At 45.2% G+C, this 17,563-nt stretch overlaps 1 protein-coding gene across 2 annotated transcripts in view; it reads right to left on the bottom strand.

Annotated features, from left to right (window-relative positions):
- CXADR (CXADR Ig-like cell adhesion molecule) overlaps nt 1-17,563 on the bottom strand; it is a 111,858-nt gene that overhangs the window by 59,542 nt on the left and 34,753 nt on the right. For both annotated transcript variants that reach the window (XM_068270566.1, XM_068270565.1), the window contains exons 2-3: nt 11,789-11,958; nt 1,428-1,629 (exon numbers count right to left, since the gene is read on the bottom strand). In XM_068270566.1, coding sequence (XP_068126667.1) covers nt 1,428-1,629; nt 11,789-11,958 — 372 coding nt within the window. The remainder of the gene's footprint in view (nt 1-1,427; nt 1,630-11,788; nt 11,959-17,563) is intronic.

Genomic DNA, 17,563 nt, shown 5'->3' with positions numbered 1-17,563 from the left:
CTAGTCAGTCTCCGGACCTTAATCCAATAGAAAACGTATGGAGGGAGCTCAAGCTCAGAGTTGCACAGAGACAGCCTCGAAACCTTAGGGATTTAGAGTTGATCTGCAAAGAGGAGTGGACCAACATTCCTCCTAAAATGTGTGCAAACTTGGTCATCAATTACAAGAAACGTTTGACCTCTGTGCTTGCAAACAAGGGTTTTTCCACTAAGTATTAAGCCTTTTATTGTTAGAGGGTTCAAAAACTTATTTCACTCAATGAAATGCAAATCAGTTGCTATCTTTTATTTAAGGTTATTTTTTTCGATTTTCCTTTTGATGTGCTATCTGCCACTGTTAAAATAAACCTACCATTGAAATGATACTGTTCTGAGACTTTTCATTTCTTTGTCATTGGACAAACTTACAAAATCAGTGAGGGGTCAAATAATTATTTCCTCCACTGTATGTCTAGATCATCATGTCACATGTCAGTTGCCCTTTAAAAAACAAAACAAACAAAAAAAAAAAACATGCTCTGCAGACTACAATGGGGGCATTCGTCTGGGTAGTATTTGTGCTTGTTGCCTATACCAAGCAGCCAAATATCTTGCTTTATCAGCTAGTCAACACTATAAACGCTACAGCTGCACCGAAGAAGTCAAAGGCTTCTGCTACAGACTTCTCAGAGAAAACAATTGATTATTACTACTGGCTCATGAGTGATCAGACATGCAGGTAAACATGGACTGCGCACATGCTGTGTGACTGAACAAGTCAAAAACTCAATACAGTATATACAGGAATCTGCAGAAACTTGTCAAAACTTATAAAGCCTGGTGCACACCTTCATTTTGACTGGCCAATCACTGACCAATTTTTCCTCCTCCATGTAGTAAGAGTTTTTCTACACAATCTGTTCATAGTATTCAATATCTGTTGGCACTTATACTACAGGGAGGTGGTAAAATTGGTCAGTGATAGGCCAATCAAAGTTGAAGGTGTGTAACAGGATTTAGGCATTTCAAAAATTTGCACCAATCACTAAAGGGAAAAATCGACTGGGGATGATTGCCCAGATGCATCAGCTGGTGCATACCAAACCTCAGACTCTGGATTAGACACACTAGTACTATATTTATTTGGCTGGTGGGTAGTGCTCTGAGGATTCTGGGTATTGCACTGTGCATATGGAATAACCCCTTCCTTATATCAGGGTTGTGGAGTCAGAGCAATTTTTGAGTACCTGGAGTCGGAGGTCTCATAAGCTGAGGAATTTGAGTCGGATGATTTTTGTACCCACACCATAGTCGTGCAGGGGCTGCGTAGTCGGAACAATGTTGGGTACCTGGAGTCGGTGGTTTCATAAACTGAGGAATTTGAGTTGGATTATTTTTGCACCGACTCCACATCCCTCCCTTGTGCTCCTGACAGCTGCTCAGACTTACTGTACACTGTGAGGGGTATTTTCATGTTTCCAGAGCCAGGAAGCTTCTTCACTTTGCATTGGTAGGTTCCAGTGTCAGATGCCTGCAGCTGTACGATCTCTATGGAGGCGTCGCCATTCCTGGGGTCAGGAGATGCAAAGTGCACGCGGTTATTCAGGGAACCGCTGTGCTGGTACACCTGGTCCATATGGTAATTAATGATCTGTTTAAACACAAAACCATAAAAATCATTTATAAAAAACTTCAAGATCTTATACAAGTTATTAGAATTCAAATTTGAACAGTTTCTTTTGCTTAGAATATACCATATTTCTCAGACTATAAGACGCTCCTAGGTTTAGAGAAAAAAAAAAAAAAAAAGGAAAATATATAAATATATATACTAAACCTGGTGCATCCATGGTGAAGGGGCATCTTGTGGATTATGTCCACTTTGTACCTCTTGTGTCTCCCCTGCGTCGTCCTCTGTCCCCCATGCGCCATCCTTTATGCCCCTTTGTGTCCTCTATGCCCCTTTGTGTCCCAGTGTCCTCCTCTGCATGTGCACAGTACAGGGAGTCCCCGACAGTGCGGCGGATTGGAGGTTCCTATTGGCAGCATTCACAAGTCAGGAACTCCCTGCATTTGGACTAAGACGCCGTGACTTTTCCCCCCCACTTTTGGGGGAAAAAAGTGAATCTTGTAGTCCGAAAAATACAGTACTTTGAAACAATGCCCACAAGATCCTCCATTTTTGACAGTTCAGTTGCTTTTATTACTTTGTGTTTCAGCTGGTTATGAACAGGTGTATCGGGTACAGAGGGTAAATTACTGTTTGCATGCTTGGAGGGAGGGAGAGGGAGAGGGAGAGGGAGAGGGAGAGGGAGAGAGAGAGAGGGAGAGGGAGCCGATGGAAACATGAGAGAAAATACAAACTCCATGGAGATAGTGTCCTGACCCAAAGGCAGCACTTTATTCAGTCACTGCATATGTTTTACTGAGCACATGCATCAATATTGGTGACGCAACACACTGATAACTATCCACTCCTGCTTTTACAGGAAGGCAACGCCCACTGTGAACCCTATCCTAAAGAAATATTGATTTCTCCTTTAAAGGTTAACATTCAGCAAATGCCATTAGGGAGCCAGGTAGCACTGCTGACCAAGGTCTGCCAGGGACAAAGGTGACAGGACACGCCAGAAAATCACTGCGCGGTCATTACTGTCCTACAGCTGACAACACTCACCTGATACTCTGCATGGCGGCTCCCTCCCATCTCCATACAAGACATATTCCTGCTCCTGATTATAGAGGAGCGGTCAGCGATACTACCTCAGAAAAAAGATTGAAGCCAATCCTGATGTAATTTCCTCCCTTACTCTGCTCTGCCTGATTGTGTATGCATTGCCCGCCCTCCACTATAGAAAGTGCATCGTCTCAGCATGAGAAATATGGCCAGAGAGGAACAGAGGTGAGGGAGGGGAAACCAGGAGGGAAAGAGGCCTCAGCCAATCAGGCTGCATTATGTCTGAGGGGAAGCAGAAAAGCAAAAAAGGACAACCCAGCATGCCCTGCAACTTCTTGTGTACCAAATCACATCACAAACGCGGACGGGCACGCGGAACGCAAGCCATCTGCGTTTGTGTGCGTTGCGTGGCTGATCCCATCACTGAAAAGTGAATGGGACAGCCATGCGTTTTTACAAAAAATGCGTGCAGCATGCGTTCCCGGACCGCACAGGTCCGGAACGCATGCAGTGTGAACATCAGACATTGCACTCTATGCAATGTCTGATGTCGTGCGTGTCGGCCACCTGCACGCGTTTCCAAAACGCGGCTGGAAACGCGTGCAGTGTGAACGGGGCCTTAGTGTGTATCAAATAAGAATCAGGTAAATTGGGGACGGATCATTTAAACGACAAGTATGCAATTTTAACTTTTGGATTGCCTGGTTAGCATCCTTATTACTGGTTTACCAGATAAGAAGTTGGTAATATAAAAAAAAAAATTAAGAGGATCTCTTGAATGGAGAATACAGGCAGTAAAACATGGGACACATTTTGACACTTTTCTAATTCAAAACTTACTTTGTCTCCCCCCCCCCCCCCCCCCCATAAAGATTATCATGCCGTAGCTAATCCTTTACAGCAGAGAAGAAGTTCTGAGTTTAGTTCCACTTACAAAAAAAAAAAAAAAGTTGAAGGTCCTCCAGAGGACCTGAACTCGGCACTTCCTCTCTAAAATATACGCAACAGCATAGATTTTTGTCACAGCTGATACAAATCCTGTAGTGTGTCCACTTCCTGCTTTCATGGAAGTAGACATAGGGTTAACATGTATTTACCAATTAGCTGCTCTGGCGAGGCAGGTAGGTGACACAGCCGAAAGATCAAATTACAGCAGTGATTAGTCACAGTTGAGGGGGGATTGGACAGGCTAAACTTTTTAAATACCTACAGGGTGCATTTCTCCGTTTTCCTTCTGTCCTGTGCAGGAGTTCAGGTGCACCTAATTGTTGGCATCTTATTTGTTGGGTTTATCTATTGTAGAGCAGCTGCTATGGACAATGCAGTGTACATAAATGTAACCAGATATAAAACATGCCAGGGTGGATGGGGGACAGGCCTTGAGGAGGAGCAGCAGAATTCAGCTGGGAATACAAGGCCAGCTTATGACTCACATGTGTTACTATAGTAAATATCAGCAGAGCCATCCCTGAACTCCCCTGATCACACTATGAAGGATTACTGAAATAAATGCATGTTTTAAGATCACCACATTCTCTCTATAGCACACGCTTTGTTATGCCCGGTAGCCACCATGCAATTTCCCATCAGACAGGTCAAAACAACATTTGGACAGATCCAATATGGATTACCCATTGTTTTTCTGATCGATCTTGTACAGAAGTGATCGGAAAATCAATCAGAAAAACGATTAGAAATCAGATTGGACCTGTCGGAAATTGTTTTGACCTGTCTGTCTGATGGGAATTGCATGGTGTGTACCAGGCATTATAGACCGGCTTCAAATCATCATCATGTCCTATCCAGGAGACACTGCAGCTGTGCCACAATCTGAGATATCATTATAGAGCACAACTCTACAGGTTTAAAGTGAATCAGAGATGAGAGTTTTATGGAGGCTGCCATATTTATTTCCTTTTGATGAAAGTCGGAAGTGACAAAAATTACCTGTTTTTATTTCAGAATGCTTCTTCCCTAAGAGCAGAAATGATTCGCCGCATCCCTGCGGCCGCGCAAGGTCTTTATCCCCCCTCCCCCCCAAATGCCAGGGCAAAATTCTACGACTTTCATAGCACAGAATTTTGCTGCCCGGGGAAGGCAGAGCTTTGCGCTGTAGCTCTGCCTTCAGTTCATTCAATCACCGCCGATCAAAGAACCTCTCAGTCTTCTTTCACTGACAGAGGCGGGGAGAGGCAGAGATCAGAGGTGATTGAATGGACTGAAGGCAGAGCTACAGCACAAAGCTCTGCCTCCCCCGGGCAGCAAAATCTGCAACATTGAAAGCCGTAGTATTTTGCCCAGGGATTTGGGGGGGGGGGAATAAAGACCTCATACAGCCGTGGGGATGCAGCAAATTATCTTTGCTCTCAAGGCTGAAGAGCATTCTGAAATAAAAACATGCAATTTTTGTCACTTCAGACTCCTTAAGCGATACCAGTTGCCTGGCTATCCTGCTGATCCTCTGCCTCTAATACTTTCAGCCATAGACCCTGAACAAGCATGCAGCAGATCAGGTGTTTTTCAGATCTGAAAGTTTAGCTGCAAGCTTGTTTCTGGTGTTATTCAGACACTACTGCAGCCAAATAGACCAGCAGGGCTGCCATGCAACTGGTATTGTTAAAAAGGAAACAAATATGGCAGCCTCCATATCACTCTCTCATCGGGTTCACGTTTCATCAAAGCAAAGCTGAAGTGAGAGGGATAGAGAGGCTGCAATATTTTATTTCCTTTTAAACAATGCACATTGCCTGGCATTCTGCAGATTTCTCTGGCTGCAGTAGTGTCTGAATCCCACACCTGAAACAAGCATGCAGCTGATAGAGTCAGACTTCTGTCAGAGCACCTGAACTGCATGTTTGTGCAGTGACTATGGCTAAAGCCCAGTGCACAAAATAAGACTGTATGGTAACATAAAATTCCTAGTTAAGAATATAGATGCAATAGTATATCTCAGCTTATTTTCACTTAAGGATTGCTTTTACGGTCAGAAAAGTGGCTCCTCACAAAAGAGCACTGGTAGCATCTATAGCTATTTCTAGTCCTGTCAATGTACTGCAAGGGGCGGGTCATAGAAAGCTGCCTCCCAATAGTGACTTATCTACAAACCAGCTCTGTCACCAGGGGCGTTGCTAGTGTCCTGAAAGATCCAGGCCACCTTTAGGCACTCTAGCAGCACTCCATGCCAAAAAAAAATGGGCCTGGCAGTCCCTCCGGTCGTCTAGTTTTCCCCCCATAGTATTTCCTGGTCGTCTAGTGGCCCCCCCTATAACCTCATATTCCCTGGTTACTTAAAGGACCACTATCACAAAAAGTAGGCAGTTAAAATCTGAGAGAACCGACAGGTTTTGGGCTAGTCCATCTCCTCATAGGGGATTCTCAGGGTTTTGTTTTCAACAACATTTCCTGAATGGCAGTTTAGCTGCCAATAAAGTAAGATACCAGCCAGCTTCCCTAATCACTTGCACACGATTTTGTCAGAGGCCTAGTGCACACCAAAAACCGTTAGCAGATCCGCAAAACACTAGCGGTTTTCGAAGCGTTTTTCTTATGAAGCGGTTTGCGGTTTTGTGTAGCGTTTTTTACTTAAAGTGAAGCGTTTTTGTGTAGCAGATTACAGATATTGTTACTGAACAGCTACTGTAACAAAAACTCCTGGAAAACCGCTCTGATCTGGCGTTTTATCAAGCGTTTTGCGTTTTTCCTATACTTAACATTGGAGGCAGAAACGCCTCCGAAATCCAAAAAATGCTGCAGCCCGGGAGTTTGCGTTTCAGCTAAAACCGACCCGCTCTGGTGTGCACCAGCCCATTGAAATACATTACCCAAGCGTTTCCTCAGCCGCAAGCGTTCCTAAAACTGCAACCGAACTGCTCTGGTGTGCACTAGGCCTATGCAGCAAAATTAGGCTTGGGTAAGAAAAACAAAGTTCTGATGTTGTGAAACTGTTAAAGAAACTCCAAGCCTTTTCGGTGCTGCTGAGTAGATTTTTAGTCTGGAGGTTCACTTTAAGCTGAATACTCACCTGGCTACCCAGGAAGAGGGATCTCAGTGACGTCCCTCGACGAGCATTCCCTGATCCATCCTCCTGCGGGCACACACAACACATGATGGGCGCGAATAGGAAGCCAAGCGGTCACTGTACTTTGCGTGGCGTTGTCGGGAATCTCACCAAGCGTCTGTTGCATAATCCCGCGCCTGTACCCATGTAGTGAAATCATAGAAATGATCCCTCATCGCTCAACAAAATAGCAAATTCAAAAAATGGAGCAGGGGTATGGGTCTTTAGTGGCCCCCAAACCCCCAATAGTATTCCCTGGTAGCCCAGTGGTCCCCCAAAAAAGTATTCCCTGGGCTAGTGATTCTCAGACACTGGGGGAAAAGCCTGGTACAGAAGAAGTCATGAGTCTCCAGATTTTTCTTGGCTAAACCTGGGACAGAAGGGGGGTGCTAGTTCTGTGCCAAAAAAATGGGCGTGTCCATGACTATGGTGGAAAATGGGCATGTAATTGACATGGTGTGGGCGGAGCGAACTGTAATGTAACTGAGGCAGTGGGCCAGAACAAAAGCAAACTAAAGGTAATTAGGCAATGTTCCCCAACCACATAAGAAAAAGCATTGTTCCCACAATGATGTGGTGAAATAGGGGTTTTGCATCATGGATGTCAGTCCATGACATGATTATGTACTCTGTAAAGTTCTGCAAAAGATGCAAGTGCTACATAAAAACATACGGTAATAATGATCTGGTGGGACAATAGACTTTCACTATGGCCAGGATTAGAGATTGTGAGCTCCGCCAAGGACATGACTACACTCTCTGCAAAGTGCTGCCTTAGATGTCAGTGCTACATAAATATATAATAATATCGTAAAACAGACTATGACTATGGTGGGAATAGATTGTGAAACCTGCAGAAGCTGCTGATTAGCATACCATTTAATAACCATGAGTCCCCAAAATGCCAAATGCTGCAAAAATAACTCCAAAGTAGCCAATGCAGTCTCTATGACCATCAAGTAATAACTGCAGCAACCGTTATCTCTGGCACATGAATTGCAACTACCGTTACCTCTGACACATGAAATGCAGCAGAAAATGATTACGCCGACTCCACAAATGGTAAATGAGGCAAACATTACCTCATGCAGCCACAGAGTCGAACGGCTGGGACACCCAGCAGCCAAAAGTGGGACATAACTTGGGACACATTGCAGCCTGGGACAGGGGACCCTGAACCTGGAATGTATCCCAGGTAAAATGGGACGTCTGGTCAGGGTACCAGAGATCAAGTGACTGGAAAAGTTGAGTAGTGCCGCTTGCTGTGCTACGTTGGAGGGAAGGGGGAGATCGGCACCTGACATCTGGGACAGCCCAGCATAGATTTGGGGATCTTTACCCCTAGCAGCGGGCCTTTCTGCCACTGAGTCCCCTGGCATATGTGCCTGTATTTGAGCTACAATAGCACAGAAGCAGCGAATTTCACAAAAGTAGCCCAGGTTTGAAATCTAGCAAGTCCGTTTCTTGAACAAGGCACCTGACAACATTCCTGTGTAAGTGGAGTAAAGCCTATAACACAAGGTGTCACCATTCACAAGAGCCTAGGGCAGCACAAATCCTGAACACACACCAGCGTATGTACCGTATATTGTGTTTCAGCACAAAAGAATTATAGCACTAGGAGGCAAACATATCCATTTCATATCACAAGTTTACTGCGGTTATGTTACACTATAGCAGCACGTGGGTGGCAAGCACTTTATTTTATGGAAAGGTGATTGAGATGTGGGAGAATGTTGACCAGTGGGAGAGCCTTCCTGTAGGCGTGGCCCTGTGTGCACGCAGAGTGTGTGCCAGGCATTCCTACGACGAGTGCAAGACAGACCGTGCGCCAACACCAGCCACAGGGCTGTACGCAGAACAGGGAACCAGCGGCTCCAGAGGGGAAATGATTTATTATGGGGAACTAGGAATTTACCTGGTTTATTGCCCTCAGTTAATGTATATATTTCTACAGTACTGACACCTTCCTCAATGCTTTACATAGTCATGTCACTAGCTGTCCCCTGGAGGAGCTCACAATGTAATATTTACTAAAGTCATGGTGGCGTGTCCATAGCATATTCTAAGGCCAACTTTGGGATAAAAAAAAAAATGCACTTTTATGTTTTTGGGGAAATGGGAGGAGACTGGAGTGCCCAGAGGTTGCAGCTTCTGAATACGACCAGCTCCTGCCAACATGGATTAACATTATACTGTATTATTCCAGACTAAAACGAAAAACTCCTTTGTAGAATAGCAGTACTTGCGTCTGCCTACGCATGCACAGACACACAGTTTTGCATTTGTTCTACAGAGCGCATCAAGGAACTAAAAAAAAAAAAAAAAACCCGTAATCCCTAACCCAGGATGTCTGAATGCAGAGGTCTGGCTACTGCAGACGTATTTGGGGGGGGCAGGGTTATTGAAAGGAGGGGGTAGTATTAGGTATTAGATGGGAACACTAGGTGGGAAAAGTTCAACTAAGAATGGTTAAGTGCATAGTAAAAATATCTGTAATGTACATTACCATTTACTCAGCGCACCCCTTACTCCTTCACAAAATCTAAAGAGCTTTAAATGAACCTGAGACCATATTTATTTTAAGCAGTACCAGTTGCCTGGTTATCCTGCTGATTCTCTAATACTGTTAGCCATAGACACTGCACAAGCATGCAGCAGATCAGGCATTTGACAATATTGTCAGATCTGGCAAGATAAGCTGCATGCTTGTTTCTGGTGTGCTTCAGACACTACTGCAGCCAAATAGACCAGCAGGGCTGCCAGGCAACTAGTACTGTTTAAAAGGAAATAAATATGTCAGCTTCCATGTTCCTCTCACCTCAGGGATCCTTTAAAGGGGAACTGAAGAGAGGTATATGGAGGCTGCCATGTTTATTTCCTTTTAAGCAATACCAGTTGCCTGGCAGCCCTGCTGATCCTCTGCCTCTAATACTATTAGCCATAGCCCCTGAACAAGCATGCAGTAGATCAGGTGTTTCTCACATTAATGTCAGATCTGACAAGACTAGCTGCATGCTTGTTTCTGGTGTTATTCAGATACTATTGCAGATAAATAGACCAGCAGGGCTGCCAGGCAACTGGTATTGATTAAAAGGAAATAAATATGTCAGCCTCCGTATACCTCTTACTTCAGTTCCCCTTTAAGAGTAACCAGTCACTTCTCCTTTAAATAAGCAGCTGAAATAGGTTTCATTGCCCTGAGCAGCCCCTCCCCTTAATCTCTAGGGAGCCATGCACCTGTATTAATAAATCAGCCAGACACATGTATTCAGTAATTGCCACCTTTCGCCCTATCGCCAGCCACAGTGTGACTTTCCACAGTGCAGTGACAAGCTGAGTAAACATGCAGTTATAGCCATGGCAGGATTACCATCACTGCCACAGCAGACAGATTTATAGTCTTCATAGCAGGCTAAAGTTCACTGTCCATTTCAGGAAGTTTGATATACAAATGTTCCTGATGTGACAGAAGAGAAGTGCCTGTATGAAGCTTGTTGTGAGCTGCTCATCCTGTCTGCTGACAGCTCTCCCAACACCAGAGAGACCCAACATGCCTGCAGGAGTACGACCAATTCTCTCACAGCAGCCGACACCACATACATTCAGAATACATTTCAATCCGATGCTTGTATCTTTTTCAATGAACAATATATTAAAGAGGAACTGAAGCGAAAAGTAATGAATCTTTTTTTTTTTTTTTTACACAATAGTAGTTCCCAGTCTTCTGTACCTCCTTTATGCCCCCTGTGCCTGTAGTGTCCCCCTCTGTGTCGCTTTTACCTTGTGCCTTCAGGCAGGGAACACACTACATGCGTTTTTGCGCGTTTTGCCGCGAACGGCAAAACGCGCGCGATTTTAGAGGCTATTGAAATGAATAGCCTAGCGCAGGAAACGCTGTACCACATTCGTTTGCGTTTTTTTCAGCGTTTTCTAAACGCACAGTTTTCTGCTTTTTCCCGCACGTTGCATGGCAGTACATGCCATGCAAACGCATAAACGCAGAAACGCACGCGTTAGACGCGACCGCAAAACCCGATGGAAACCTGGGAAACACAGGGGAAAACGGCCCTGCAAGTGTGACCCCTGCCTCAGTGTTGTCGTCCCCCCGTCCCAACTCTGCGCCATCTGTCTCCTGTACCTCCTCTATGCCCCCCTGTGCCTCTAGTGTTTTGGCGGGGTCGGGGTTTGCAGCGATCACCACATACAGCCATAAACCCCATGACCCCTCCCCCCAATTCTTCATCATATAGACAGACCTTGTCATAACAGGTTCTGTCATTTACACCTCAAGCACTCTTTAGGGCCCATTCACAGTGGTGCGATTAGCGGGCGATTCCCGCTAAATCGCCAAAGCGCAGTCGCAATACTAACTTAATGGCAGTGATCTCACTGCCGCGATTGTCACCAATTGTTGGCAATTCGCAATTAGAGGCAATTGCAAATGCGGTGAATGTAGCATTTTACCGCGATTCTAGTGCGATCGTGATTTAGTGCTTTTTAAGCACTGTATCACGATCGCTCTAGAATCACGAGTGTACAGTGATTTTTACCCCTTTAATCGTGGTTTTTGCGATTGCTAGTGTGAATGGTTTTTGCGATTGCTAGTGTGAATGGGCCCTTAACCAGTACTAATATATGAGGCCCCCCCCCCCCCCCCCAACACGTGGTTGCCACCATATCGGTAAGCTCTTCATGTGCCCACGTATACAACGGCAATCACGAAGGGCACATGTATGTGGACTGAGGACCAAGCCAGCGGCAGACACAGATACGTAAAGTAGGCACGCACAGGGCACGACGACATCCCCGGGGGTTCCGTCACATTTGTCACTCATCCTAATATTGCACGCCATTACCGCCACGCAGCCGACTGAGTATGTCGGCCCAGCATCTTGCAGTATGTCTGATCAATACATGCTATAAATTTCGGACCAAAATTGGTGCCATTGTCGATCGGGCCTGCTCTTGGTGGCACACATTCTATACTCTATCGAATGGGATGGTCAATCGGCAGCCATGTCGCTTGATGTATGGCTGCCTTAACAGATACAGTATTTATTGTAAAGTACATACCATCTGATCCGCTTGTTGGGAATCAGCTGCCACCAGAAACCACTCGATGTCCAGAGTTCCATTGTCATTAGGATCTAAAGTGTACTTGCATTCCAGAGTGATTTTACTACCTTGGACACCTTCGTAGGACTTCTTGTCTGGTGCCAGCAGAGTCAGGGCATTCAGAGAAGCTGCAAGACAACAAAAAGACAATAAGTGTCTGCTAGTGCCTAGGTTCTCAACATGTGGTACACGTACCCCAGGGGGGTACTTCTGATGGTTCCAGGGGGTACTCAGGCTTGATATACTTAACCAAGAACAACAAATTTAGAGTTTTAGAAAATGATAAATCCTATATAAACAACACCAAATAAGTATTTTAGCTAATTAAAAGCAATAGTAAATGCTTGGAAATTGTTTAGAACCAATTATGTACGATGATTAAATATATATTTGTCAATGGGTACTTGTGATAATGTTTACTATGCATGGCCGGCCTTTGACCTGTGCGACCGGAGCGATCGCTCAGGGCGCCGGCCGCCGGCTTCCAGGGGGGGGGCGCCGCGCTCCTGCCGCCCTGGCCGCATATTTATTATGTGCTGCAGCGGCTGCGGCGACTGCTGCTTGGGCTAGTGCGTCTCCCCCCTGGCTCCGCCCCCTGTTGCCGCTGGGGGTGATGGGGGCGAAGACCAGCAACTGCTGCCTCTTGGAGTCACTCAGTGCGAGACTCCGCCTGGCGCTCGGCTCCCGTGATAGGAGGGATGGAGCCAGCCAGGAGCGCTGAAGCACGCAGCACGTGTGCCGGCAGCTACCCTGCCCTGCGACTGTCCTCCTGAGTCCTGCGAGACCTGGCCATCTCCTCCCCTGCTCCCCAAGTGACCACCAAAAGTAAGGCTCCCTCCCTCCTATTCTATGCTTGATGGGGGGGGGGGGGGGGGGGGGGGCGAGGGGGCTAATCTGCTGCCTAACTAAAGGGGAAACTTGCAGCCTAATACACTATATATACACTAAGGGGGATTATATATATATATATATATATATATATATATATATATATATATATATATATATATATATATATATATATATATATATAATGTATACACACACACACACTAAGGGGGGGATCTGCCTACATATACACTAAGGGGGGATCTGCCTATATATACACTAAAGGGGGGATCTGCCTACATATACACTAAGGGGAGATCTGCCTATATATACACTAAAGGGGGATCTGCCTATATACACTAAAGGGGGGATCTGCCTACATATACACTAAAGGGGGGAGCTGCCTACATATACAAGACTAGCAGCCTATATACACTAGGGGGGGGTTGTCTATAATAGGCAGATCCCCCCCTCGTGTATATAGGCTGCTAGTCTTGTAAATGTAGGCAGATCCCCCCTTTAGTATGTATATATATATACATATATATACATACATATATATACACATATATATATACATATATATACACATATATATATATACACATATATATATACACATATATATATATACACATATATATATATACACATATATATACACATATATATACACATATATATACACATATATATACACATATATATACACATATATATACACATATACACATATACACATATATATATACACATATATATATACACATATATATATACACATATATATATACACATATATATATACACATATATATATACACATATATACATATATACATATACATATATACATATACATATACATATACATATACATATACATATATATATATACATATATATATACATATATATATACATATATATATATACATACATATATATACATACATATATATACATACATATATACATACATATATACATACATATATACATACATATATACATACACATATACATACACATATATACACATATATACACATATATACACATATATACACATATATATACATATATACATACATACATACATACATACATACATACATACATACATACATACATATACATACATATATATACATACATACATACACATACATACATACACTAAAGTGGAGGATCTGCTTACATATACAAGTCTAGTAGCCAGGACTGTGCAGTCGGGGCAATTTTGGGCACCCGGAGTCGTGGTTTTATAAACTGAGGAGTCGGGCGTCGGAGTCTGGGGGGGGGGGGGGGGGGGGGGCACCAAAATCTGGATACGCTCAGGGCGCTGTGAAACCTAAGGCCGGCCCTGTTACTATGCTAGGGGGTACTTGGTGAATACAGGGCTTTAAAAGAGGTACATACCAATAAAATGTTGAGAAACACTGTGCTAATGCACAAAAATGACAAGTAGCCGATCAGACCCTAGATCAGGCTTGTGCTTTGTATTGTAGGGTAAGTATAATTACTTACCCAAGGTGTCCTGTTCCTCTAGCCCCCATCTTCTCCAAGCACCAGCCACAGCTGTACCGCATTATGAACTTCCCGGCGAATTAGTGCACATGCACCCACTGCAATGCATGTTGGGAGATGTGTTCTGTATTCACAGACTACATTTCCAAGCATGCATTGCAGCAGGCGCTGCTCTAAAATAAATTTTTTACATTCTAGCCTTCACCCTCACATATATCAGGTGGCTCTGCACCAACAGCTCCTGAAAAAAAGCACCCCAGTGTGAACTGGCCCTAAAGCCCCGTCTACACGGGGAGATGTTGGGGAGATGTTGTGGCGATCGGCGGCCTCTTGCGCGTCCCCGCTCGCCGCGCCGCATTCGATTCCCCGCTCGTCCCCGCTTATCTCCCGCACGATTCCCTGCCATTGTTCCCTCGCGGGGATCGAGCAGGGAATCGGCGGTGCGGAGATCCGTCCTGTCGGATCTTATCAATCGAGCCGCATCAGCGGCTCGATAAGGAGCATCGCGGCCGCATCTACTGGTGTAGATGCGGCTTTAAGGTGGTCACATATGACACAAGCAAATTGAGCCCAGATAGGTTGAAAGAACTTGTGGACAACATTTCCAGCCAGACTCCACCTATTTGTGAAGCCCCATCTTTAAACCATGCATGTCAAACTCCGGCCCACAGGCCAAATCTGGCCCTCAGTGCCATTAAATTTGGCCCTCGAGTGGTTTCCCCATTTCGCATTATGTTTGGCCCACTCTAGACCACCAGAGAAGCTATATTGGAGGTGAAGCCCTAGAACACCAGGAAAGCCATATGGGGAGGTAGGGGGAAAGCACTAAACATGAGGGAATTGTATAGGGGAGGGTGGGGCCTCTAGACACCAGGGAGCTGTATAAGATGGCCACTAGACATTGTTGGCCCGCGACTTGGTCCCAGTGTTCTGTTTCGGCCCACTTTGTATTTAAGTTTGACACCCCTGCTTTAAATTATTCCTTATAAAAAAGCTAGTAATGTATATTTCATCATTTTAGCCCAGTAATTGGCTTCATTGGTATTGTAGAACAAGAGCAAAGCCTTGTAAGGTTTTTTTGTTTTTATCACGGGGGATTGCATGTCTTTAAAAAGAGAAAAAAAAAATCCAACAAGTGCTGCCATCCAAGTAAATTACTGAAAAGGGCTATAAAAAGTCATTTACCGGCTCCTTTAACGATAGCCGGTTACACACGGCGGTAATTTGACTGCTGTGCTGTACTTAATTGGGAATGGAATATTTCAAGCATGAGTCAAATTAATCCAAGTGTTACTCACGTACAAAGCAGCGCCCAAGTCAACAAGTTCAAAACCTTAACTCTATAATATCCCACAAAGTAAAGGTTTTTGGCACATACATCTCACCGCCTAGTAGGCTGGTTACAGGAGAAGTAATAAACCTAAAGGCTTGTATATCCACCAGGTGATTTTGTGCACGATTCTTCTGACTACCAGTGATTTTCTTTGAGCGACGAGTGATCGTTTCTGCGATCTCGATACGCGAGTACGAGTGCGCGATTTGCCAGATGCTGCTTACCGATGCATAGCGATAAGGACCATCACAGAGGAACGGATCTTTAAAGAGGAATTCCAGTGAAATAATGTAATAAAAAAGTGCTTCATTTTTACAATAATAATATACAAATGATATAGTCAGTGTTTGCCCGATGTAAAAAATCTTTTAAATCCCTGATTTACATTCTGACATTACATGGTGACATTTTTAATGCTGGCAGGTGATGTAGCTGCTGCTTGCTGTTTTGGCAGTTGGGAACAGCTATTTCCCACAATGCAACAAGGTTCACAGACAAGAAACTGCCAGGAGTACCATGGTCCTCAGAGTTTCACCACAATATCAGCCATACAGAGCCCCCTGATGGTCCGTTAGTGAAAAGGAATAGATTTCTCATGTAAAAGGGGGCATCAGCTACTGATTGGGATGAAGTTCAATTCTTGGTCACGGTTTCTCTTTAAGATCCCAGACGACTACCGCACAGTCCTGTGATAGTTTGAACTCTCATTTGCGCCATTTTCCGGCAATTCAGTTTTGAGATTCTCATTCAGGAGAATCGCAGCCTAAAAGCTGCATGCATTTGTGGTTTTGACCTGTCGAACTTGGCGACTAAATCAGTTTCTGATTTATACATATTATGCAAATGCTGCAAAAACACTCCAGAATAAGTGCTCCAGTGTGAACTGGCCCAAAAAGGTGACCATTCACGATACAAGCAAAAGCGAATGAAACGTTTTTCTTTGCAAACAGAAAATGTGTCCATTTTATAGAAAATATGATACGACTGAAGGAACATGGTGGAAAATACTCTACTTAACCACTTGAGGACCACCCCCAGCCGATGGGCGGCGGCAAAGTCCGGGCCCAAACGACCGCAATACGCCCATCGGCGGGGGCGGCTGCGGGAGTGGCTATGCGGCGATCGCGTCATTCGTGACGCGATCAGCCGCCGGGGATTGGCTCCGCCCACCGTTCGCTGTAACCCGCCGGCCGTTCGGAAGCGCCGGCGGGTTACTAGCACCCGGATCGCCGCTGCACGCATGTATAATAGGCTTTGTAATGTATACAAAGCCTATTATACTGGCTGCCTCCTGCCCTGGTGGTCCCAGTGTCCGAGGGACCACCAGGGCAGGCTGCAGCCACCCTAGTCTGCACCCAAGCACACTGATTTCCCCACCCCCCTGCCCCCTGATCGCCCACAGCACCCCTCAGGCCCCCCCCTGCCCACCTCCCAGACCACTGTTTGCACCCAGTCACCCCCCTAATCACCCATCAATCACTCCCTGTCACTATCTGTCAACGCTATTTTTTTTTAGTCCCTAATCTGCCCCCTACTCCCTCCTGATCACCCCCCCACCCCTCAGATTCTCCCCAGACCCCCCCCCCCCCCCCTGTACTGTATGCATCTATCCCCCCTGATCACCCGTCAATCACCCGTCAATCACCCCCTGTCACTGCTACCCATCAATCAGCCCCTAACCTGCCCCTTGCGGGCAATCTGATCACGCACCCACACCAATAGATCGCCCGCAGATCCGACATCAGATCACCTCCCAAGTGCATTGTTTACATCTCTTCTCTCCTCTAAACACCCACTAATTACCCATCAATCACCCCCTATCACCACCTGTCACTGTTACCCATCAGATTAGACCCTAATCTGCCCCTTGCGGGCACCCAATCGCCCGCCCACACGCTCAGATTGCCCTCAGACCCCCCCTTATCAATTTGCCAGTGCAATATTTACATCTGTTATTCCCTGTAATAACCCACTGATCACCTGTCAATCACCTATCAATCACCCATCAATCACCCCCTGTCACTGCCACCCATCACCCCCTG

This window comes from Hyperolius riggenbachi, chromosome 2 (genome assembly GCF_040937935.1).
Source record: "Hyperolius riggenbachi isolate aHypRig1 chromosome 2, aHypRig1.pri, whole genome shotgun sequence".
In the NCBI taxonomy this organism is placed as follows: domain Eukaryota; kingdom Metazoa; phylum Chordata; class Amphibia; order Anura; family Hyperoliidae; genus Hyperolius; species Hyperolius riggenbachi.
This window is presented reverse-complemented; position numbering and strand designations above follow the sequence as displayed.